A 26,954-nucleotide genomic window follows, 5' to 3' on the forward strand; every position below is an offset into this window, starting at 1 on the left:
TGCCTCCCCGTTTCCAGCTTCAGAAAAATACAAAAAACAAACAAACAAAACAATGTGTATAAATAGAGCATGTTATAGTGATAATATTTGTATCTAATTTTTAACATTCCTTTATGCAGCAACTAAATCTTTTATACCATTATAATAATGTTATCCTGGTTTTTTAGTAATAGTGTTATAGAATGTTTTATAAATACATGAATAACAGACCTACTTAAAGAAAAAAGAAATAAAAATCATTCTATTGGTCTATTTATATATATATATGCTACATACAAAAGAGATTTTTAAATTTTACTTAGAAAATTAAATTGAATGGGGTGATATTTATTAATAAGAGTACATGAGTTTCAGGTAAACACATTTATAGCATTTGAACTGTTGATTGCGTTGTGTGCCCATCACTCAAAGTCAAATCATTTTCCATCACCTTATATTTGTCCCTCTTTACTCCCCTACAAAAGAGATGTTTAAGCTACTTAAAACAGAATTAAGGAATAATAAGAGGCCCAAACCAATGAGATAAGCCCAAAGCAGATACTAGTCAATAATGGAGAAAGGGTAGAGAAAATAAGACCAGGATTCTGCCATCTACCCTGTTAAAAAAGTAAACTTAACTTGAGATAAAATGTTTGTCAACTTAGAATATTTTTATTGAATTTATTGGGATGACCTTGTCTATATAAAATTGGTTAATAAAATTATATAGGTTTCAATGCACAGTTCTATAATACATGACCTGTACACTGTATTCTGTCTTAACCACCCAAGTCCAGTCTCCTTCTGTCACTATGTACCCCCCCCCACCCTCTTCTGCTTCCCCGCCCCCCTCCTCTGGCAATCCTCATTCTTTTGTCTGTGTCCATGAGGTTGTGGGGGGGGGGGTTTGTTTTTTGTGTGTTTTTTTGCTTAATCCCTGTACCCTTTGCACCCAGCCCTCTGCTGCCACCACCCTCCCCTCTGATACCTGAGAGTATTTTCTCTATATTTAGCCAACATAGAATTTTTCATCATTTATGCAATGTGTGAATCTGAAAAAGAAACACAACAGATTTTCCTATTGGTTAAATTTGGAATGTTCTTACCATTCTAAGAATGTAACCTACAGGAATTTGCGTGATGAAATATAATAGTTTAACCTTTTGCTGGACTAAGATGTTACCCCTGTTACTACCTGGGAATGCATGTGATCTGGAATAAGATGAGGTTTTTTTCATTCTGTGATTTACCTTCCTGAGGTGATTTCATGGCTCAGAACATGCCGCTATGTGAAGTCTTTTTTTTAAATATTAATGTAGATTTTTTTTATATACCGCATTTCCCTTATATACATACTACTGAAATAAGAACACTTAAATGATTGTCCTATTTATTTTTCATAGAACCAGTTTTTTATAAGCTGCGCTGATGACAAGGTCGTGTTCAACAAGATAGGCGATGCCATTGCCCAGAGGATACTGAGAGCTCACAGGTAAAGTTTGGGGCATTTTGGCAGGAGTTGTGACTGCAGTTGATCTGGCATTTACTGACTTTTGAAGGCCCTTTTTGTTTTTTTAAACTGTCTTTTCCTAGCAAGCATGATTCAGTTCAGGGAGCAGGATATTGATTCCTTAAGTCTGAGTCAGTTGCTGAGAATTTTTTAGTCCATTTTTTGAAGGAGTGTGAATTCTTCCAGAGCACAGTCATTTTTTCCTGGCCAATCTTTTTCCCACACAGATTTGTGATTTGATTTATTTAATAGCAGACAATTAGCAGAGCTTACTTAAAAATCAAAGCAAAATAGTCATAGTTTTCCGTGAGTTATATTTAAATTCTTGTTAGCATCTGTCTTACTTCTCCAACTCATCAGATTATTTCTTTAATAACATTATTATTAGGATACAATTCACATGCCATATGATCTACTCACTAAGAGTGTACAATTCAGTGATTTTTTTGTGTATCCAGAGTTGTGCAGCCATCACCTGGCCACTTTTAGAATGTTTCCAGTACCCCAGAAAGGAACCTCAGCCCTTTGCCATTGCTCCTTCCCTCCTCCCTTAGCCCCTTGCCGCCATTAATCTACTTTCTTCTCTGTAAATATACCTGCTCTGGGCATTTCATGTAAATAGAACATGTGTTCTTTTTGTGACTGACTTCCTTCAATTAGCGTAATAGTCTCAAGGTTCATTTATTTTATAGAATGTATCAGTATTTTATAGTATTTTTTTTTTTTGTATTTTTCTGAAGTTGGAAACAGGGAGGCAGTCTGACAGACTCCTGCATGTGCCCGACTGGGATCCACCCGGCATGCCCACCAGGGGGCGATGCTCTGCCCATCTGGGGCGTCGCTCTGTTGCAACCAGAGCCACTCTAGCACCTGAGGCAGAGGCCATGGAGCCGTCCTCAGCGACCAGGCCAACATTGCTCCAATGGAGCTTTGGCTGTGGGAGGGGAAGAGAGAGACAGAAAGGAAGGAGAGGGGGAGGGGTGGAGAAGCAGTTGGGCGCCTCTCCTGTGTGCCCTGGCTGGGAATCGAACCTGGGACTCCTGCACGCCAGGTCAACACTCTACCACTGAGCCAACTGGGCAGGGGCGTATTTTATAGTATTTTGATTGTTAGGTAATATTCTGTTATCTGGACATATCACATTTTATTTGTCCATGTTCAGTTGGTGGCTTTTGGGTTGTTTTCACTTCTTGGTTACATGAGCGATGCTGCTCTAAACATTCTATACTTGTTTATATGGAGACAGGTTGTCAATACTCTAGGGATAGAATTGCCAGATTATATGATAACTCTTAGACAAATATTTTGAGGAACTGCCAGGATTTCTCTCTTTTTTTTTTTTCCTTTTTTCTTTCTTTTTTTTTAAGGGAACCACCTGGCAACCCCCATCTGGGGCCAATTATCAAATCAGCTGAGCTATCTTCAGTGCCTGAGGCCAGCACTCGGACCAGCCGAGCCACTGGCTGTGAAAGGGGAAGGGAGAGAGAAGGGGGAGAAGAGGGGGAAGCAGATGATCACTTCTCCAGTGTGCCCTGATCAGCAATTGTACCCGGGATTTTCAGACCCTCTATCCACTGAGCCAACCAGCCAGGGCTCAGGATGTTTTCAAAAGTGGCCATACCATTTTACATTTCCACATTGTATAGAGCTCCACTTTCTCTATAGCATCACCAATGCTTATTATCTTTTTTTTTTTTTTTTTTTTCTTTCATTTTTCTGAAGCTGGAAACAGGGAGAGACAGTCAGACAGACTCCCGCATGCGCCCGACCGGGATCCTCCCGGCACGCCCACCATGGGGCGACGCTCTGCCCACCAGGGGGCGATGCTCTGCCCATCCTGGGCGTCGCCATGTTGCGACCAGAGCCACTCTAGCGCCTGAGGCAGAGGCCACAGAGCCATCCCCAGCGCCCGGGCCATCTTTGCTCCAATGGAGCCTTGGCTGCGGGAGGGGAAGAGAGAGACAGAGAGGAAAGCGCGGCGGAGGGGTGGAGAAGCAAATGGGCGCTTCTCCTGTGTGCCCTGGCCGGGAATCGAACCTGGGTCCTCCGCACGCTAGGCCGACGCTCTACCGCTGAGCCAACCGGCCAGGGCTTATTATCTTTTTTATTGTAACCATCCTGGTAGTTGTGAAATGGTATCTCATCGTGGTTCTGATTGGAGTGTCCCTAATGACTCATGACGTTGAGTATTTTTTTCTGTTTGCTTATTAGCTGTTCATGTGTTATTATGGGAGAAACATCTATTCACATCCCTTGCCCATTTTTAAGCTAGATTGTCTCCCTGTTGTCTTGTTAAGAATTCTTCATGTATTCTAGATACATCTCGTATCATATCAGATTTATGACTTGCAAATATTTTTTTTCATTCAGTACATTCTCTTTTTTCTTTCTTGATAGTGTCCTTTGAATCACAGCAGCTTTTAATTTTGATAAGTCCAGTTTCTCTGTCTCTCTCATTGCTGTGCCTCAGTGTTTAGGCCCCAAGACTGGTGCCTAATCCAAGGTCATGAAAATTCACTGCTGTTTTCTCCTAAGAATGTTATGGTCTTAGCTGTAATATTTAGGTCTTGGATCCATTTTCAGATATTTTATGTGCATGGTGGGAGGCGGATATTCAGCTTCATTCTTGGACATCCAGTTGTCTCAGCAGCATTTGTTGAAAAGACTATTCTTTCCCCACTGAATTCTCTTAGCATCTTTTTATGACTGATTTTAACTCCATGTAGAAACAGCAGAACAAAGAACCAAAACTATTATACTTTTATTATTTCAAGTCACTGAACATATGCCATGGAGAATGTTAAATATATGCACATTTGGGGATTAAAACACTCTTGTCTTCTAGTATCATGTGGTACTTTAATATATTTGCTTCACATACTATATGGGAGCCTGGAAAAGTATTTTTCTTTTGTATATTACTCCATCTTTAACAATCTAGACAACAACTAAAATCATAGTGTTTTAGGGCCGGAAGGAACCTTAAGCTACTTCCTGATTGAACAGCCCCTGGTGACACCGTGGGCCGCCCCTGAAGTGAGAGTGGACCCAGAGCTAGAAAGAGAGCATGGAACGGGAAGGCAGCATCTGCTGCAGATCGTACCTCATGCTTCCAGGTTCACAGAGCACATTAAAGACGAGCACTTTTAAGCTCACCTTGTAAAAGATAGGAAACAAGTCCATCAAATTTCACATTAACTGTGGGTCCTTTATCTTTGATCTCTTCGGTCTCACTTTTTTTGATAGTCACATTACAAAGTGGTATGTCTATCCCACATTCAAAGTTTTAGTTGATATATACACATGTTCTGGAAATATAGTTTATATTTCCCCTTCTTTGTATCTCCACATTATTGTTCATCTCCTGTGTTAATTCCAACTATAAAATTTATTTTGATTTAATAATTTCAAATCTTTGAGTTTGTGTTCCTAAGGAAGGTAAAGGTAGAATTAAAAACTTCATCTTGTATCTGGAAACAGCCCAAGCGTCCATCAGTAGATGAGTGGATTAAAGAGCTGTGGTACCTGTAAACAATGGAATACTATGCGGCCGTAAAAAAGGAAATCTTACCCTTTGAGACAACATGGATGGATCTGGAGTTTATTATGCTAAGCGAAATAAGCCAGGCAGAGAAAGAAAAATATCATATGACCTCACTCATATGAGGAATCCAATGAACAATGTGAACTGAGGAACAGAAGAGAGGCATTGAAAAGGAGTCAGAAAGTCCAGAGGGAAAGTGTTCAGAGGGAAAGGTTCCGAGAGGAGGGGATCAAAGAAAGGAAAGACATTAGTGAAAGTATATACACATAACACAGAGAGATAGAGGGCAGGATAATAAATCATGGAGGGAAGGGGGAAGGCGGTGGGGGGAGGGGCAGAGGGTGTATCAAGGAGAACACGGGGGGAGGGAGGGAGATATAATCGGGGGAACACCTGTAACTATGTAAACACAACAAATTAAAATCAATTTTAAAAAAAAAAGCTCCTCTTGTAGGCAGCCTTCAGTGGGCCCCCTTTCCGCTGAGGCCCAGGATGTGCCAGCCCCAGGCTTATCCCTCTCTCCTCCTTCCTTGACTTCTCTGCTCTCTACTCTTCTGAGACTTGGAACTTCCCTGCCAAAGTCACGTTCCTAGTAACAAGTATAATTTTGGCTGTCGGAAAAGAATGGACTATATAGCACAAAGAAGATGGAGGGAAATAACAGTCAGCATTTGAGCCACCTGACCAAGGAACAAGGCTCTCTTCCAGGTCCCTCCCACCCTAAAGAGATTGAAGTCTTTACACTGCCAACAGCCTCAGCTGGGCTGAGCCTTTCTGTTTCTGCCAGGCTGAAATCCAGGCCCACACCAATTCTCCAAAGTAAGTGCTCTGCTTCCTCCACTTCCTGCCGCTTCCTTCTCAGCAGCCATAATTCTTTACAGAAACAGGTTTTTGCAAAGCCTTCATGCTCTGATCCATGTCTAGAGTCTTAGAATATGATTCACCCCAGGATGAGCTAAGAATAGCTGTGAGAATCTCTGAAGAAAACAAAAGGTCTGCTCTAATAAGTTAAACTTTCCTGAAGTTGAGGCCATCTCCTAACCCATTTGAAGCCTGTCTTTGACAACTCAAATCTCACCAGAGATCAGGGAGAAGAAATCATAATCCACAGTCTAAAATTAACTGGTTTATGCCATGTTTGAGGAAGCCAAAAGACAAAGTAGAACTAACTGACCCAAGTAGAGGACATGTTAAAACACTGTGTGCTAGTCCTGGCCAGCTGAGTAGAGTGTATGGACATCCTGGTGTATGGACATCCCAGGTTTGATTTCTGATCAGGGCGCACAAAAGAAGTGACCATCTTCTTCTCTTTCTCTCCTTCTCCTCCTTCTCTCTCTCTTCCCCTCCTGCAGCCAGTAGCTTGATTGGTTCGAGCATGGCCATGGGTGCTGAGGATAGCTCAATTAGTCCAAGCGCATCAGCCTCAAGCACTAAAAATAGCTCAGTATGTGAGCATCAGCCCCTGATGGGGTTACCAAGTGAATCCTGATCAAGGCACTTAAGTCTGTCTCATTCTCTCCCCTCCTGTCACTAAATAAATAAATAAATAAATAAATAAATAAATAAATAAATAAATAGAAACAATGTGTGCTGTGAATGAATACTCTGAGAGTGAAACCATTCTGCTTATAGAAACTGATGCATGCATAACTTTGATGCCTTGATAAAAAGTTAGGAAGCAAAAGAGTAAGTGCATTTTGCACAAAGTTGACACATGCAGTGAAAAAATGCAGTTGATTAATGCCCCTGTATTTTAATATTAAACAGCACTGAAAAATACACTAGCCCTAGCCTGTTGGCTCAGTGGTAGAGCATCAGCCCAGCATGTGGATATCCTGGGTTTGATTCCCGGTCAGGGCACAAAGAAGAAACACCCATCTACTTCTCCACCCTTCCCCCTATCTTTCCTCTCTGTCTCTCTCTTCCCCTCCTGCAGCTAAGGCTCTATTGGAACAAAGTTGGCCTGGCGCTAAGGATGGCTCGATGGCCTCTGCCTCAGGCACTAGAATGGCTGCGGTTGCAATGGAGCAATGCCCCAGATGGGCAGAGCATCATCCCCTAGTGGGCTTGCCAGGTGGATCTCAGTCAGGCACATGCGGGAGTCTGTCTCTCTGCCTCTCTACTTCTCACTTCAGAAAAATAAAAAATAAAAAAATACAACACTAAAGTACATTGAAAAATGCACAGTTTTGGAAATTGCTCAAACTCTTCATGCTTCTTGTAATATAGACAGACAGTGCCAAATAGTGCTTGCAGACTGTGTGGTATGGGAAATATTCCTCTGGGAATCTGAAATTAATTGGAAACCAAGTATCTGTAGATGTGTGTTCTTTCCAACTCTGTTATCTACAGGTATGTGACCTTTTGATTATATCATGTTGCTTTTCTGACTTTTTTATCACCTAAAAATAAATAATTATCTGCCCTACCTGGCTCATATGAATGAATGCAAAAACAAACAAACAAACAAAAAATATTGAAAACCATAAGCTGCCAGTTCATGTAACAGGTTATTATGTTATTTCCAGGAAATTTATCATCTGGAAATATGGTAGCTCACTGTAAATTCTAGCAAGGAAAAAGAAGCACAATACTCAACTCCTTCAGAATTAATATTTATGTTAGAAACAGCAATGTTTTAATTAAGAGATGTTTAATGTGCCTATTTTAAATGATCAGATGGCTCTCCTGGGTCAGTAAAACTTACTCTGGTTTCCTAGCACTGATGCTTGTCATCCTGAGACAAGTAGAAGCATATTATTTAGGCACTATCTAGAGAGGTCCTGCCAACAGTCGGCAGCTAACTCCTCCGGGAATCAATGTTTGGATTCCCTATTATTGATTCCATAATACCCTCCCCCAAATATAAAGTGAAGTGAAAGGTATTCTGAAGTATTCTAAAGTGAGTTCAGTTTAAAGGTATAATGTGAGTTCAGTTTTGCTTTGTTTTATTTTAATTTTAAGCCCTATTTATTATTCTTTGAAGGTGTACAAGCTTTCCGATGGAAATCACTCATTGTTAATTGAATAAGAATATTATAAATCGTTGAGTTGTTTAAAATCCAAAGTGCATTATATGCATTACTTCATTCAGTTCTCACTGTAACCTTATGATGTGGATGCACAAGTATTCCCATTGTGCAGATGAGGCAGTTGAGGCCAAATGAGATTAGGAAACTTGCCCAAGTCATACTTCTATTGACGGGTGGAACTGAGACTCCAGCCATGTCTTTAGGACATCACCACGTTCACCTCGCAGACACAGGAAGTAGAAAAGTTCTTCAAGAAATCTATGAGAGATACTTTAAAATGATAAAATCAGATAAATATTTTATTTTTAAAAGTTGTTACTTGACAGATAAAAATGTTTTAGGCTTAAAGTAAAATCTACACCTTATAATTACCATATCCTGTAATTTGTGTACCAAATAAGACACATTGGGTGTGTCTCAAAGAAATTAAAACTGAAGTTATAATAAAAGGAATAAAAAAGATTTACATTAAGTATGCCATCTACTGGTTTCACATTTGTTTTGTGCAGGTGGAATCATTTTGAGCTCTATAACATTTCCAGAGAAGAAGTTACACTGGTACAGAGATGACAAAGTATCACAGCCAGAGAACTTTTGATTTAGATCATTTAATTATTTTTACTTGATTCCAAAATTGTATAAATGGTAATCTCAGCAGATAGAGAGACATAAAGATGAGCTCCAGGAAGAGGCAGCAATCATGTAGAACCGGAGCATGTGCCCAGGCACGGAAAGGAGAGAAGGGAGAGACTCTTTAAAAAGTAAGAATGAAAATGTTGGAGCCATGGTGAGAACAGCTGAATAAAAGGTAGATAGAATCTAATCTGGAGGCCACTGAGGGACGTGGCTGCCGGAGACTGCCGAGTCCAGAGAGAAACAAACCTACATATTGAGTTAACTCTGAACACTCCTGCATTTAAAAACTTGCCACTTTCTAAAGATAACCAATGACAAAATTGTGTGTGTGCACTACAATATATAAACCGGCACAATCTGTAAAGTCACACATGAAATATTCAAAGTCAGTGCTAAATAAGGCCAGCATTTCTAGTGGACTAGTGCTAATTTTAGCCAACTCTCTCATTTACAGATGAGAAAGCAGAAGCCCACAAAGTGCCACTGCATTTTAAAAGACATCCCAGACAAAATAAAGTGGGTTATGTCCCAAATCACTGAGAAGCTAGATCCAGTCCTCACATAACTGATACCACTGCAGTATCAAGTTCTCTCCACACAAAACACCAAGGCCCAACCACAATTCTTCGTGTTTCTGGAAGCATTCTCTGCTGTAATATCTACAGCAATGACAGGATTTATAACCAGCTCTTGAAGTTTGCGGCAATGAAATAGGATCTATAAATCTCAAGTTCTCAAAAAATAAAGTGCCCGTCACCGGTCACTAGAGAAGCACAGTGACCCCCTTTGGGGCCTTCTTACGGATCGCAGACCTCGCTCCTCCTGACAGCCCTCCATACTGAGGATGGCCTCGAGGTGCAGGAGAGGGGTTTACAGAGAGAAGAATGAGGGGAAGCAGTAGAGGAGAGCCCCTGCTATAGCCTGTGTACTTGGTAAATTAGTACATACCCCTTTTTACGGGTATAAATAGCGTTAGAGCAATCACAAAAGTTAAAAATATTATTAATCATCCCACATTCTCATTAACCTAAAAATTCACTTTTTATTTTCCCATTTCCATTTTTTTTTTTTTTTTGACAAAGAAAGAGAGTCAGTAAAAGGGACAGATAGGGACAGACAGACAGGAAGGGAGAGAGATGAGAACCATTAATTCTTTATTTTTTTCTTTTTTTTTGAATTCTACCAAATATTCAATAATTTTATTTTTTTTTAATGGGGCGACATCAATAAATCAGGATACATATATTCAAAGATGACAAGTCCAGGTTATCTTGTCGTTCACGTATGTTGCATACCCATCACCCAAAGTCAGATTGTCCTCTGTCACCTTCTATCTAGTTTTCTTTGTGCCCCTCCCCCCCTTTCCCTCTCCCTTTCCCCCCTCCCCCCGTAACCACCACACTTTTATCAATGTCTCTTAATTTCACTTTTATGTCCCACCTACGTATGGGATAATGCAGTTCCTGGTTTTTTCTGATTTACTTATTTCGCTTGGTATAATGTTATCAAGATCCCACCATTTTGCTGTAAATGATCCAATGTCATCATTTCTTATGGCTGAGTAGTATTCCATAGTGTATATGTGCCACATCTTCTTTATCCAGTCATCTATTGACAGGCTTTTTGGTTGTTTCCATGTCCTGGCTATTGTGAACAATGCTGCAATGAACATGGGGCTGCATGTGTCTTTACGTATCAATGTTTCTGAGTTTAGGGGTATATAACCAGTAGAGGGATTGCTGGGTCATAAGGTAGTTCTATTTTCAGTTTTTTGAGGAACCACCATACTTTCTTCCATAATGGTTGTACTACTTTACATTCCCACCAACAGTGTATGAGGGTTCCTTTTTCTCCACAGCCTCTCCAAAATTTGCTATTACCTGTCTTGTTAATAATAGCTAATCTAACAGATGTGAGGTGGTATCTCATTGCAGTTTTGATTTGCATTTCTCTAATAGCTAAAAAAGATGAGCATCTTTTCATATATCTGTTGGCCATTTGTATTTCTTCCTGGGAGAAGTGTCTGTTCATGTCCTCTTCCCATGTTTTTATTGGATTGTTTGTTTGTTTGTTGTTGAGTTTTATGAATTCTTTGTATATTTTGGATATTAGGCCCTTATCTGAGCTGTAGTTTGAAAATATCATTTTCTATTTAGTTGGCTGTCTGTTTATTTTGTTATCAGTTTCTCTTGCTGAGCAAAATCTTCTTAGTCTGATGTCCCATTCATTAATTTTTGCCTTCACTTCTCTTGCCTTTGGAGTCAAATTCATAAAATGCTCTTTAAAATCCAGGTCCATGAGTAGAGTACCTATGTCTTCTTCTATGTACTTAATTGTTTCAGGTCTTATGTTTAGACCTTTGATCCATTTTGAGTTAATTTTAGTGCAGGGGGACAAACTGTAGTCCAGTTTCATTCTTTTGCATGTGGCTTTCCAGTTTTCCCAGCACCATTTATTGAAGAGGCTTTCTTTTCTCCATTGTGTGTTGTTGGCCCCTTTATCAAAAATTATTTGACTATATATATATGTGGTTTTATTTCTGGGTTTTCTATTCTGTTCCATTGGTCTGAGTGTCTATTTTTCTGCCAATACCATGCTGTTTTGATTGTCTTGGCCCTATAATATAGTTTGAAGTCAGGTATTGTAATGCCCCCAGCTTCATTCTTTTTCTTTAGAATTGCTTTGGCTATTTGGGGTTTTTTATAGTTCCATATAAATCTGATGATTTTTTGCTCTATTTCTTTAAAAAATGTAATTGGAATTTTGATGGGAATTGCATTAAATTTGTATATTGCTTTGGGTAATATAGCCATCTTGATTATATTTATTCTTCCTAACCAAGAACAAGGTATATTATTCCATCTCATTATATCTTTTTTGATTTCCCTTAACAATGGTTTATAGTTTTCATTATATAAGTCCTTTACATTCTTTGTTATGTTTATTCCTAAGTTTTTTTGTTGTTGTTGTTGCAATCGTGAAGGGGATTATTCTTTTGAGTTCGTTCTCAATTGTTTCATTGTTGGCATATAGAAAGGCTATGGACTTTTGTATGTTAATTTTGTATCCTGCGACCTTACTATATTGGCTTATTGTTTCTAGTAGTCTTTTTGTAGATTCTTTGGGGTTTTCGATGTATAGGATCATATCATCTGCAAAAAGTGATACCTTTACCTCTTCTTTTCTGATATGGATGCCTTTTATTTCTTTGTCTTGTCTGATTGCTCTGGCTAGAACCTCTAGTACCACATTAAATAAGAGTGGAGAGAGTGGACAACCCTGTCTTGTTCCTGATTTAAGGGGGAAAGCCTTCAGTTTAGTGCCATTTAATATGATGTTAGCTGATGGTTTATCATATATGGCCTTTATCATGTTGAGATATTTTCCTTCTATACCCATTTTGTTGAGAGTCTTAAACATAAAATTGTGTTGTATTTTATCGAAAGCCTTTTCTGCGTCTATTGATAAGATCATGTGGTTTTTGTTCTTTGTTTTGTTGATATGGTGTATTATGTTAACCGTTTTACGTATGTTGAACCATCCTTGAGATTCTGGAATGAATCCCACTTGATCATGATGTATTATTTTTTTAATATGTTGTTGTATTCGATTTGCTAGTATTTTGTTTAGTATTTTAGCATCTGTATTCATTAGAGATATTGGTCTGTAGTTTTCTTTTTTTGGCCGTCCTTGCCCAGTTTCAGTATGAGGGTTATGTTGGCCTCATAAAATGTGTTTGGAAGTATTGCTTCTTCTTCAATTTTTTGGGAGACTTTCAGTAGAATAGGAACCAAGTCTTCTTTGAATGTTTGATAGAATTCGCTGGTATAGCCGTCTGAGCCTGGACTTTTATTTTTGGGGAGGTTTTTAATGGTTTTTTCTATTTCTTCTCTACTAATCGGTCTGTTTAGGCTTTCTGCTTCTTCTTGACTCAGTCTAGGAAGGTTGTATTGTTCTAGGAATTTATCCATTTCTTCTAGGTTGTTGAATTTAGTGGCATACGGTTTTTCATAGTATTCTACAATAATTCTTTGTATATCTACAGTGTCCGTGGTGATTTCTCCTCTTTCATTTTGGATTTTGTTTATATGAGTTCTTTCTCTTTTTTCCTTGGTAATTCTTGCCAAGGGTTTGTCAATTTTATTGATCTTTTCAAAGAACCAGCTCCTTGTTCTATTAATTTTTTCTATAGTTTTTCTGTTCTCTATTTCATTTATTTCTGCTCTGATTTTTATTATCTCCTTTCTTCGGCTGGTTTTGGGTTGTCTTTGTTCTTTTTCTAGTTCCTTAAGGTGTGAAGTTAAGTGGTTCACTTGGGCTCTCTCTTGTTTGTTTATATATGCCTGAAGTGATATGAACTTCCCTCTTATCACTGCTTTTTGCTGCATCCCATAGATTCTGATATGTCGTATTGTCATTTTCATTTGTCTGTATATATCTTTTGATTTCTGCACTTATTTCTTCTTTGACTCATTCATTTTTTAAAAGTATGTTGTTTAGTTTCCACATTTTTGTGGGATTTTTTCCCTCTTTTTTGCAGTTTTGAATTCTAGTTTCAAGGCTTTATGATCAGAAAATATGCTTAGTACAACTTCGATTTTTCTGAATTTGCTGATGTTGTTTTTGTGGACCAACATATGGTCAATTCTTGAGAATGATCCATGTACACTGGAGAAAAAAGTATACTCAGTCACTTTGGGATGAAATGTCCTGTAGATGTCGATCATATCTAGGTGCTCTAGTGTTTTGTTTAAGGCCACTATATCTTTGTTGATTCTCTGTTTGGATGACCGATCTAGAGCTGTCAGCGGTGTATTGAGGTCTCCAAGTATGATTGTATTTTTGTCAGTTTTTGTTTTAAGGTCAATAAGTAGCTGTTTTATATATTTTGGTGCTCCTTGGTTTGGTGCATATATATTAAGAATTGTTATGTCTTCTTGATTCAGTGTCCCCTTAGCCATTATGAAATGGCCATTTTTGTCTCTGAGTACTTTTGCTGTCTTGTAGTCAGCATTATCAGATATGAGTATTGCTATGCCTGCTTTTTTTTGGATGTTATTTGCTTGGAGTATTGTTTTCCAGCCTTTCACTTTGAATTTGTTTTTATCCTTGTTACTTAGATGAGTTTCCTGTAGGCAGCATACAGTTGGATTTTCTTTTTTAATCCATTCTGCTACTCTGTGCCTTTTTATTGGTGAGTTTACATTTAGTGTATTTATTGACACTTGTGAGTTCCCTATTGCCATTTTATATCTTGCTTTCTGTTAGTTTTGTGTTTTTTTTGATCCTTCTCTTTTGTTTTTCTATCTTTTGTTTTTATTTGGTTGTATTCCATACATCTTTCCTCTGTTGTTATCTTTTTATCTCATGTGCTTCTGTGGTGGTTTTTTCAATGGTGGTTACCTTTAAGTAATGAAAAGGGTCCCTACCCTGTTCATTGTAGTGAACTATTTTGTGAGTACTTTTGCACTCCATCATCCTTTGCTACTGTTAATCTCCATCCTCTCCCCCCCCCCTTTCTTTTTGTTGTTGTCACAGTTTAAATTTGGTTTTATTGTGTTCTTCTTGGAGCTTTTACTTGTGGCTTTGTTTTTTTGTTGTTGTTGTTCTTTGTATCTGATTGGAGAACCCCTTTAGTAATTCCTGGAGTGGGGGTTTTCTGATGATAAATTCCCTCATGTTTTCTGTATCTGTGAATATATTTATTTCTCCTTCATATTTGAAGGATAGCTTTGATGGGTATAGTATTCATGGCTGAAAGTTCCTCTCTTTCAGGGCTTTAAATATTGGGGTCCACTCTCTTATAGCTTGTAGAGTTTCTGCTAAGAAATCTGATGATAATCTAATGGCCCTTCCTTTATATGTTGTATTCTTCTTTTCCCTGGCTGCCTTGAGAATTTTTTCTTTGCCGTTGGTTTGTGCCAATTTCATTATGATGTGCCTTGGAGTAGGTTTGTTGGGGTTAAGAAAACTCGGAGTTCTGTTTGCTTCTTGAACTTGAGGCTTTAGTTCTTTCCACAGGCTTGGGAAGTTCTCATCTATTATTTGTTTGAGTATGTTCTCCATTCCATTTCCTCTCTCTTCTCCCTCTGATATACCTATTATTCTTATGTTATTCTTTTTGATGGAGTCAGATAATTCTTGTAGGGCTATCTCATTTTTTTTTAATTTTTGAGTCTCTTTCTTCTTCTCTCTGTTGTGCCTCAAGTTGCTTGTCTTCTATCTCACTAATCCTCTCTTCTATCTGGCCTGTTCTACTAGCTAAGCTTGTTACCTCATTTTTCAGCTCGTGAATTGAGTTTTTCATCTCTGTTTGATTTGTTTTTATAGTTTCAATTTCCTTGGAAATATATTCTTTGTGTTCATTGAGTTGTTTTCTGAGCTCCCTAAATTGCCTTTCTGTGTTTTCTTGTATATCTCAGAGGATTTTTAGGATTTCTATCTTGAATTCTCTGTCATTCAGCTCCAAGGTTTCCAAAATATTAAATTTTTTCTCCATAGATTTTTCCTAATCTAGCTGTGTTACCTCTCTTTCTTTTGTATCCATGATATTCGATTTTCTCTTCCTTAATGGAATCTGAGGGTGGTTTTGTTTATAGTATTAATGAGATTTAATAAAAAATAAAAAGTTAAAAAAATAAAAAATTGAAGAGTTGTTTTTTTAAAAAAAAATTAATAATGAAATAAAGAAAAATAAAATAAAAATTTAAAAAAAGGAAATTATTCCCCCCCTCCTTTTATTTCTCCTCTCCTCTCCACTCTTTCTTGAGAAAATCTTGTGGTGAACTGTGAATTATATTGTATTAAATAGAACAAACAATGCCTGTAATGGAGGGCCTGAATTGGGGAAAAGTAATAAAGGGGCAAAAAAAAAGAAAAAAGAAGGGGGTATGGACCCACAAAAAGCAAATAAGGAAAAAATTTGGGTCAAGAATAAAATGATTTGCTTTTAGGTGTTGGTTGACTAAGAGTTATGATGAGAGGAATAAGAGGAAAACAGGAAAATGGGGGGACAAATTAAAAAATTACTATTGTATTTAGTGGAACAAGAACTAGATAAAATGGAGAGCCAGGGATGGGAGCACTGCTATGAGTTAAAAAGGTGAAGTAAAAACCCCCCAAAATGCCACAAACATAAGTTTGAGTCCCAGATAAGATAATTTGTTCGTTATTGAGGTTTGAATGAGAGGAGATGTAAAGGAGAAAGGAAGAAACTAATATAGAGGGAGAAAAGATAAGAGAGAGAGAAAAAAAAAAGAGGGAACCACTAAAAGAAGAAAAAAGAAAACAGAGGAGAGAGAGAGAGAGAGTTAAGTGTTTTGGAGTGCAACCCTCATAGAGAGGAAGGAAGAGGAAAGAAAAGATAATGGGAGATGTAACACTTATGGGTAATGTAGATCAAGGAGAGGAGAGAGTAAGACCGGCAGAGAGTTAATCGACCAAAATGGAGGAGGAAAAAAAATATCAAGAATGAAGATAAGAGAAACAAACGAACAAATATAATAAAATGGGATAGGTTATAAAGTCTGCAGATTATTCTTGATTTTGAGAGGTTATCTTCTTGCTTTTTCTTTTCTCTCCCTCTTCCTGGTTGGTGACTCTGTACCCCGGGTTCTGCCCCTTTGGCATGCTCAGGTAGAGGTTTGCAGTTGATAAGTCTCTATGGCGATGTCATGTATTGTGCTTCAGTCTCGTTGGCAGTCAAGGCTCATTAGCATTTATAGGCTCTGCCAGTGAGAGAGTCCGTGTTCCTGGAGACTTTCTCCTAGTCTTTCCTTCCTCAATTAGTAGCCTGATAACCCAGCTATGGGGTTGCTGCTGCCTCTGCCTGGATAGTAAGAGGCTTAAAGAGCTGGCAACTCTCCACTCTATTCCCACTCAGCACAGGGCTCTGGGTAAGGCTCAGTCAGTCAGAGCTGCTAGCATAATCAGGCGGGGCTTCCGCCCACTCAAAGACCTCTGACTCTGCCACTCTGTCCGGTAACATGGGCAGGCGCCCACTCCCGGGGCGCTTGGAGGAAACTCTCAGTCACTATCTGCACGCGCAGACCAGGATATCAGACTGGCAGTCTCACACTTTGAGACTTTTCCACATGGAAAAGTTCCAGCATTGGAATTGGCTCTCGCTCCGTCCCTGTGCGTGGCTTTTTCAAGGTGCTGGGGCGGCCCGAGATTCCGCTTTTGGCCCACACAAAGGCCCCTGACTCTGCTCCTCTGTGGGATAATACGAGCGCACACTGCCGAGGCACTCAGAGGAATCTCTCACTCACTATCTGTGCACGCAGACCAGGATATCAGGCCGGCCGCCTCACCCTCTAAGTGAAACATCCACCCGCACGGAAAAGTTTCAGCATTGGAATTAGTTCTCGCTCCCTCCCCGTGTGCAGCTTTTTCAGGGCACTGGGGCGGTCCGGAGATTCCGCTTTCGGCCCACACAAAGGCCTCTGACTCTGCCCCTCTGTGTAATAACACGGGCGCCCACTCCTGGGGCTTTGGAAGGAATCTCTTGCCCACTATCTGCGCGCGCCGACCAGGGGATTGGGGAAAATGGCTGCCCCACTTGTCTTTCTTTGTCTGGGTTTGGCGCAAGTGTTAGCTTGTATTGCCCAGGTTGCTACAGGAACAGTTTTTCCTCGGCTTGGATCTCCGTGCCACAGCCTGGTTCGGCCGTTTGTGCCACGGCCTGGATCTATTCACCCCCTTTGCCCGCCTTAGTTTCTATATTCTCATTTCCCAGTGAAAGCCACCCTATTTAGGTTAGTGAGGAAGGCAGAGCATTTCTTACTCCCTATTTCCTTCAGGGTTTGGTTATATATTCAGCCAATTTTTCGCTTGACCATACCTTTGGGTGTATTGCGAAACATCTGGAGGCTCCAAGGATAGGTTTTTCTGTTTCTGGTTGAAGATCTTGTTGAGTTTTGGGGGAGATTTATCAGTATCGCTTCCTACCCCACCATTACTCTGACGTCATCTCAGCATTAATTCTTTGTTGTGGCACCTTAGTTGTTCGATTGCTTTCCGATATGTGCCTTGACTGGGGGGCTTCAGTCAAGCCAGTGACCCCTTGCTCAAGCCACCGACCTTGAGCTCAAGCCAGCACCCTCACAATCAAGCTAGTGAGCCTACACTCAAGCTGGATGAGCCCTCGCTCAAGCCAGCAACCTCGAGGTTTCGAACCTTGGTCCTTCACATCCCAGTCCAACACTCTATCCACTGTGCCACTGCCTGGTTAGACTGTTCATGTTACTATACATAGTTATATTTTCTGTTGAATTGTAACTTATTTGCTTTTCCTGTTGCTCGCCTGCTCATCTGTCTCAAGTCCATTTCCACACAATAGAAGGACATTTAGTTTAGGTAATTCCTGATAAGTGTGGACAGATTCTGTGATTTCTTGTTATTTCTGCTCAGTATGCCATCAGCCAGGGTCCTACACAGTCTCATCCTCGGTATAGCCACTGAGCGGGCCTGGATCTTTGGGGTGGGGCTTCCAGATCTCAGCATTGATCTGTCTCTGGCTTGTTGTGGCATCAGCTGACTGTAACTTGGCCTCAGCCTTCTCCTGTCATCCTGCCTTCTGCTACTTCTCCTCTATTGCTGTCACATCACATGAGCTGGTGGGTGTTTCTCTGGGGTTCCTCTGGAAACAAGGCTCAGATCCTCATGTCTGAAAGGTGATGGGGTGTGTCCTGTTCTCCCTGGAATTCTGCTTAAAGGCAAAGGACAGAGTCCCTTAATGGAGTCTCATCTATCTTTATACTCCTGCTCAAAGAATCTCTAGTTCCTCAAATCTAAGAAGCTGACATCTTTGTGCCCTGGTTCCTCTTTGAGAGTGCCACCTAGGAGCAATGCCTGCTTCATATCTTCAGTCACAGAGTAGGGGTAGTTAACATCTTTAAGGGGAAAATTACATGATATTTCATAGTATCAGCCTACCACATTTGTAATGATCTTGTAAGTATAACTTTGCATTGGGGCCATTTTAACACAGAACCAGAATTATTTTGCTAGTAGGTCATCATAGTGGTCATCTTTAGTGGCTGGAAAACATTATATCCATTGAGTGACTATAGCATAATTTTGTTAACCATCCCTTTATTATTCAACATTTATCTCCAATTTCTAGCTATTATGTATAGCACTGCTATATGAGTGACTGAGTTTTGAACAAAAAACTTATTTTAACAAAATGCCTGAGAATGCAATTTTATAAAATTGTTCTGGACTAAAGTGGATGGAGTGATTGCTTGCATGGTGGCTTGGTACTCACTAGCTTTTATGTGGCTTTTAGGTCATAAATAATTATGCACATTAGGAGCTCTGGTTCTTGACTTCCACTGATTGCTATCATTACCACCACCCCAAGGTGTCGAGGTGCCATGTTTCAGAAGAAATTAGAATCCTCAGCAGCTGGGAACTGTTGTTTTCTGTGAATGGGATCAAGGAAGGCGATTGGATATACTCTCAAATAGAATTTTTTCTTCATTGCCTTAAACTTAACAATTTTATGGTTTGAAATTCGAGAGCCCTTGTTTTCTACAATAGTGAAAATCTAAGTTGTTTCTGCTAATTTGCTGAACACAGTTTAAAATTTTCATCATTCAGGAAAATCAAGAACTACTACATTGTAAAAAAGAAAAGGCTTTATTTAATAAGACGCTAACAGGGTCCCAAGAAAATGTGAATATTCTGAGTCTTAAAAAGTAAACTTGTGAGAATTTTGTATCTGAAGATATAAGATTTTTATAGGACACTTCTCAATATCCTACATATAAGGTCTCCACTTTTATATCATTTTTGATTTTATTAAGATAAGAGGGAACTGTCTTTTACAACCAGAACCACAAACACTTGGTGTCAAGACTAGCAATACTACTAAAATTTTTCCGACAAATGTGAGAAAAAGCTTTTGTGGGTCAACATGCCTAGCAAAATAACTTTGGAATAACAAAAAATTAGAAACAATTTAAGAGCCCACCAATAGAGAACTGGTTTGAATATTATGGTATGGATGTGTGGTGACATACTAGGTCACTGATGTTAAAAAATGGGTAACTCTATCTACAGAATTTTCAGGATACACTGATAAATGATACAAGCAACATTCAAAATAGTGTTCATAGTTCATAGTTCAATCCTAGCAGTTGTGTAGAAGAAAAGAATACATATCTATACTTATAAATTTATAGACTATTTCTGAAAGAACATGGAAAGTAATAGGAGTTGCTCTCAGGAAGTGGATAGAGGGCTATGAACAAAGGAGTGAAAGAGAACTTGGGGGAGGGGTTATAGTCTTTAAATTAAGTTTCTTGAGGTGGTAATGGCACACAATTCTATGATACGTTATCTGTATATTGCATTGTGCACTCATCGCCCAAAGACAAGTCTTCTCTCGTCATCATGTATTTGGCCTCCTTTACCTGTTACTATTCCCTCCCCTCTTCCTGTGGTAACCACTACACTGGCATCGGTGTTTATGAGTTTTTATTTGCTTTTTATTTTGTTTTTTAATTTCTGTTTTCAGTTTTATATGCCACATATGAGTAAAATTTGTTGACTTTTTCTAACTTATTTTGCTTAGCACAGTAATCTCGAGATCCATCTATGTTGTCATAAGTGGCAGTATTTCATCCTTTCTTATGGCTGAGTAGTATTACATTGTATCTATGTACCATGTTTTCTTTATCCAGTCATCTATCAAGGATGCTTTGGTTGTTTCCATGTCTTGGCCTGAAGAAGAATTTTTTTCAAATCATATAATCTTCTACTGCCTCTTAAATTTGATACTATGAGCATATATTATCCACTAGAAAAAGTAATTTGGTCGTTCCTCAAAAAGCTAAACATAAAATAACTATATGACCCAGCAATGCCATTTTTGGGTACATATCCCTAAAAAAACTAAAATCAGGGACTGAGATACTATGTGCCAACATTCATTGCAGCATTATTCACAATAGTCAAAATGTGGAAACAACACAAGTACCCATCAACAGATGACCAAATAAACAAAATGTGGGTTATACATACAACAGAATATTGTTTAGCCATAAGAAGAAAGAAATTCTGACACATGCTATAACATGGATGAATCTTGAGGACATTATGCTAAGTAATTAAGTCAAATACAAAAGGACAAATATTATATGATTCCACTTAGATGAAATACCTAGAATAGTCAAATCCATAGAGACAGAGAGTAGATTAGAGGTTACCAAAAGTTGCAGAGAGGGGAAATAGGGGTTTTATTGCTTAATTATCACAGAGTTTCTGTTTGAGATCATGAAAAAGTTTTGGAAATTGATATTGTCAACTGATGGGCCTTGATGCCAATTCAACGCTGACAGGAATTCCCAATTTGGGGTACAGTGAAGAAGGAAACTTTATTTCATGCAAAACAGCTCAACTAGGATACAACACAGCTGTGAAACAGCTTGGCAGTGAGGCGACCCTAGGGCAGGGCTGCCCTGGGCCAGGACCCCTCAGACTAGACAGCTCTGCTCTGCTCCTTGCTGGTCTCCTTTGCACTACACTGGTCCCCTCCAGTGTGCTTGGTCTGCTCCGTTCTGGGCCAGTGTGTTCTGGCCTGTGCTGCTTTGCTCTATTCTGCTCTGTCAAGACTCAGTGTTTCAGCTCAGCCAGGGAGATGCAGTCTTCAGTCTTGGGTAGAAAGGGAAAGTGTGCTCCCCTCCTGTGTACCCTGATTCATCTGTTCTCCTGCAAATGAGGACTCCAAATCTTTGCAGTTTGTTTGGTCCTAAAGGCAGTGCCCTGATTGGGCAGAATATAGCCACCCTGATTGGTTGGAACTGTCCATCTCCAATTGGATGAGGAAAGCCTCAGTCCTGTTGGTTGAAATAGGATTCCTAGACCCTCTTTATAAAGGCTGGTTCAGACTGCAGAAACACAGTGCAGGCAGGTAGGTTAGTGCAAGCTTCTCCCTGAAGTGCAGTTTGCATGAAGCCCCTGAGTAGAAGTGGGTTTTATGTTTGTTTGTTGTTGTTGTTTTACATTTGAGCCCAGCTAGCCACCAGGAGCCCTTCTTAGTAAGTATCTTCTTTCTCAGGGTTCAAAATATCGTGATAGTTATACAACATGTGAATGTAAATCACACCACTGAATGGTCCACTTAAAAATGGATAAAATGGCAAATCTTATGTAATATATTTTTTACCACAATAAAAATTCAAATAAGATGTAATTTAATTGAAAGAAAAACATACTTGCAGCTTAACTTCTTCTTCCCAGAAACATTCTTCCAACCTGACTTCATTCTTCCAAAAAACATAGTACCAAGTGCATACTGTGTACAAGGATTCTCTATTGGGCGCTGCTTAAAAAAGAAAGATATGTGGACATACATTCTTTTCAGAAAAATTTAACCACAGCCTAGGCAGCAGATGTGTGTATCACTATTGCGTTGGCCAGGAGGGTGTGAGTGGATGTTCAACGCTGTGCTGTGGGAGCACAGAGGCAGAGCAAACCACTTTTGATGGGAAGGTCCCGGACGGCTTGACCGGGAAGGGAACCTTCGGGAATTCCCGACTCGGAGAGCAGCCGAGCCAACCCTCCTTAGCTGCAAGGTGCGCCTCAGAGCAAAGGTTCAGTGGGCCGGGAGGGTCATACTGAAGCTGGAGAAGCAGTGGAAGCCTGATAGTGTCCATTTCTAAGTGTTCAGTTTAACTGGTTTGGCCTTTTAAATACGTACTGTCTATGGGGAAAGAGCTTACAGATTCTTTCCATTCTTTTCACTATCCTGTTTACCATTTAGGGAAGTGAGCCTCTTACCCTTATCAGGGAGAGAACTTGAACACTTTACCCTTTTTTTTTTTTTTTTTGATGGTTATTTTCCACCTCATACTGTGTTTGCCATCTAGTGATTAATCCCCACCATTACAACAACGTGCTTCAGATGCCTGGTGTCTCAGCACCAGTTAAGGTCACTGGCCTTCAGATTCCTATAGACTGTCACTTCTGCCCTAAACTTCACTTTCCACATGTCCTGATATAGTCATTGGCATTTAGAGAAATCAATAATGAAATCTGACCTGTCAGAGAGAATAATGATATTCACACGAAAGAAAAATGTAGTTGTTGAGAAGACATAAACTTTAGAAATTTGGTATTATGAACTTTAAGTAGGATTGGACTTTAAAACTAACCAGTATCAGCACCTGTGTGTGAATATAGACCCCCCCCCTCCCGGAAATATATGGCTGGGATCCACAGTGAGTGCCACAGTCATTTCCAGGCTTTCTCTTCTTCTTCTTGTATCTTCTAAGTAGAGACAAAGACTTTAACGGCTGTGCCTCCCCATAGCAATGCCTATTTGAACATACTTCTACAAATTTTTACTTTCCGAATGTTGATCAAAGGAAGAAGTCTCACTTTCTTCTATTTGTGCCATCATTGAGTAGCTAAGGCTACTCGACAGCTTTTCTTTTAATCATTTGGGAGACTGAGCAAAAAAAAGAATGTGTTCTACATGCAGGGGATTTAAAAATCACCAGTCGCTCAGAATTCTTGAAGGACCCAGGGTAACATTCTGCCTCTAAACCAAAGCTGTCAGAGCTGAATTAGTGTTTTTAAACAATGATGATTTCTGCATCAGAAAATGGTGTATAGGCCCAGTATGTCTTTTTGCCCCAGAGATACAAGCTGTGAGGAATCATCTACTCAGCAACTATAACCTGAATGCCAACTATTTGCCAGGCTTTGAGCTAGGATATAACTATAGATATCACTTGTTATACATGAAACTATAATGATAGGCTTTGGGAAAATTTTGTTATAACCCCCTATAAAGGTCTATACTATAGAGAGATGAGTACAGTTCCCACTTTACTGCCAAGTTTGCTTATTTTTTCAATTTTTTTATGAGCTGTTAGCAGGAAAATGGCTTCTGGCCTCCAATCCAAGAGCACCCTAAAGTCTCAGATGAGATGGAACATACTGTCGGAAGCCATTAGCACAGTGGCTAAGAGTGTGTGAAATGCTCAGCTGTCATTTTAAACTGTTTCTGTATGTGTCAATTTTTTGTTGACTCTCTGGGTCTGACTTTTGCAGGGCAAACCAGAGATACCGAGTGTATGTTGTGATACCGCTTCTGCCAGGGTTTGAAGGAGATATTTCCACTGGTGGAGGAAACGCACTGCAGGCAATAATGCACTTCAACTACAGGTGCCAAATCCTAAAGTTGTCTGTCTTCAGCTTTCAATCAGTCATGCACTTAAGCTAGTGAAAGGAATGGAAATGTTTGTCCACATCTTTTCAGTGGGGTGTTGAACAAATGAACACTTATCTTTCTTTTACTTTGAATCTTGGTCAATTTACTATTTGGTAAAATTCAAATAGAGCCTAAAATCATAAATGGTCAGCCTAAGACATATGGTGAGTATAAAGGAACTAAAATATTAGTCTCTTTATATTTGTTGCCTAGTATATATGTACATATAATTTTTATAATATATATAAAATATATAATATAGGTATATTACAAATATAAAATAATATATAACATATACTATTTATAAATATATAAAACAATGCACAAAATATAAAATAATATTTATAAGGAGTTCTTGTCTCCATTTATAATATATATATTTATACAAACTAAGGAATTAAATATTATTCTCCTTTATATTCATATATATTTTATATGTATGTATATATTATATATAAATATATAGATGTTATAAATGGAGACAAGGACTTTATATATGCATATATAAATTATATGTATAAATCATATATAAGTATTGATTTTTAAATTATTGTTAAGCTACCAAATAACTATTGACTTTTCTATATTCTTGCAATAAGTAAAGAAAACAGTGCTTTAAAAATGTTATGATTTGTGCATGTTTGTTTATGATTCTTTAGGTAGCTAATCCTTCAACAAGGCTAGTAATAGGAGTCTCTGCTAGGAATGTGAAGCATGAAGATTTTTCTTAGCTCCTGAAATTTTAATTCTTTTTCTCTACCACATCTCAGTTAAAATTATAGAGAAAGTGGTTATAGTGAAATTAATTCTTGATATTCTAAAAAGCAGAGTTTCCATATTCACTCAAAGAGGCACTTGGGGCTTCAGCCTTGGCCAGGGGAGCATCATGAAGAGAGTTGAGAGGTCCCAGCTGGAGAACAGGTGTGGAGAGGCGGGCTTCTCTCTGGGTCACGTGGCTGGGAAAGGGAACAGGAGGAAAGAGTCAAGTGGACAGGCCTGGGCCGACTCCAGATCCCAGTTATGAGCTCTGTGACCTGAGATACAAAAGAGCCCCATTCAACACCACACTCTTAATAAGGCAAAGCAAGGACCAGAACCTGGGTATTTTCTTTTAATCTCCCTTATTTTTCAAGAGCCACCTGAAAGTGAACACTTTATAATCAAATCCTTTTTATTTATTTATTCATTTTAGAGAGGAGAGGGAGATACAGAGAAAGAGAGAGAGAGAGAGGACAGAGAGAGAGAAAAGGGAGGAGGAGCTGGAAGCATCAACTTCCATATGTGCCTTGACCAGGCAAGCCCAGGGTTTCGAACCGGCGACCTCAGCATTTCCAGGTCAACGCTTTATCCACTGCTCCACCACAGGTCAGGCAATCAAATCCTTTTTAGAGGACAAAGGAGACCTTACCCAGAACCCCCAGTGTGTAAAGCACATAAGAGTTCAGACCCTTGATCAATTTGGGAGTGAGGGCTCAGATGCCTTCCTCCTGGGCCCCCTTCCCGGTGGAACCCGTTGGAAAGTCTGAGGGTATTCTGTGCACAGTATGAGTGCCCTATTGTGGTGGGAAGCTTCTTTTTTTAATTTTCTTATTTCATGAAGACTTTTCAAGCTTGTGTCTATCAGCCAGGGTTTCTAATAAAGCTTTTTTTTGTTTGTTTTGTTTCTCCAGAGTAATTGTGTCTGGTGACAGTATAACAATTTTAACTGTGCTTTGGTCTATACACTTAGATTGAAGATTTGCCCAATTCTATAATTTTCTGATTTATAACCTGACAAACAGAGCTTTTCAAGTATTAGAGGCCCTGACATAATATTTAATTGAATATTAACCACTCTAGTTGCCATTCTAACATTATTTTTGGAATATTTCAACTGTAATTATTTTTTGTGACTATTTTCTTAGGTTTGAACCAGCTGAATGAAATAACATGCTTGGCTTTGTTCAGCCACTAAAATTATAACTTTTTATTTTACAAAACATCTCTAGTTGCTGTCATCATCTCTAATAATTTCAGCGTTTCCCAGGCATAACTGTGTTTTTAATTACTTTCATAAAGTAACCAGAAGTCTTTATAATTTATAGACTATTATCAGGGTCTGAGAAACAAAGTCATTAATAGTCAGATATTTGAGACTATGTTTTTCACTTTTAAGGGGTTTGCTGACTTTACAGAGACAGCCCAAGTTTAATAGTTTTTTTAATTCCAAAATTATTCTGCTAAGTGTTTGCCCTTTTCACCTCTGAAAGCAATGTGATTGGGTAAGTATTCTTATCTAGTGAAGCATTCTAAATTTGCCTTCACTGTCAACAAATTTCCTAAGGAGGAAAGTTCATTCATAATCCATTTTTAAAAATAACACCTCTTTGGGTCCTGGCCAGCTGGCTCAGTGGATAGAGCATTGACCCTGTGTATGTACATTCTGGGTCCTGTTCCCGGCCAGGGCACCCCACACAGGGAGAGCAACCAGCTGCCTCTCTCCCCCTTTGTCTCCCCCTTCTCTCCCTCTTCCCTTTCTGCAGCCAGTGGCTCGACTGGTTCACCCCAGGTGCTGAGGATAATTCATTGATCCCAGTGTCACCCTTACGAGCTAAGAATAGCTCGGTTGTTAGAGCATTGGCCCCATATGGGTGGATCCTGGTCCAGGTGCATGAGGAGTCTGTCTCTCTATCTCCCCTCCTCTCACTTAAAAAAATAATAAACAAACAAAACAATAAATAAATAAAACATCTCTTTCTGAAATCAATTTTATAACTTTTTGTATGACCAGGTGGTGGCGCAGTGGATAAAATGTAAGCCTGGGATGATGAGGACCCAGGTTTGAAACCCTTAGGTTACTAGCTTGAGAGTGGGCTCATTCATCTTGAGTATGTGCTCACCAGCTTGAGCGTGGGATCATAGACATGACCCCATGGTCACTGGCTCGAGCCCAGAGGTGGCTGGTTTGAGCTGGGGTCCCTGGCTCAGCTGGAGCCCCTCCCTCGGTCAAGGCACAAATGAGAAATTAGTCACTGAACACCTAAGGTG

The 26,954-nt window shown here is 39.2% G+C and overlaps 1 protein-coding gene across 6 annotated transcripts in view; it reads left to right on the forward strand.

The window, feature by feature from the left end:
* PLD1 (phospholipase D1) overlaps positions 1–26,954 on the forward strand; it is a 337,459-nt gene that overhangs the window by 264,056 nt on the left and 46,449 nt on the right. For 5 of the 6 annotated variants that reach the window (XM_066347950.1, XM_066347955.1, XM_066347949.1 and 2 more), the window contains 2 exons: positions 1,383–1,471; positions 23,768–23,881. In XM_066347950.1, coding sequence (XP_066204047.1) covers positions 1,383–1,471; positions 23,768–23,881 — 203 coding nt within the window. The remainder of the gene's footprint in view (positions 1–1,382; positions 1,472–23,767; positions 23,882–26,954) is intronic. The other variant, XM_066347952.1, reaches the window with a different exon arrangement.

Source organism: Saccopteryx leptura, chromosome 8 (genome assembly GCF_036850995.1).
Source record: "Saccopteryx leptura isolate mSacLep1 chromosome 8, mSacLep1_pri_phased_curated, whole genome shotgun sequence".
In the NCBI taxonomy this organism is placed as follows: domain Eukaryota; kingdom Metazoa; phylum Chordata; class Mammalia; order Chiroptera; family Emballonuridae; genus Saccopteryx; species Saccopteryx leptura.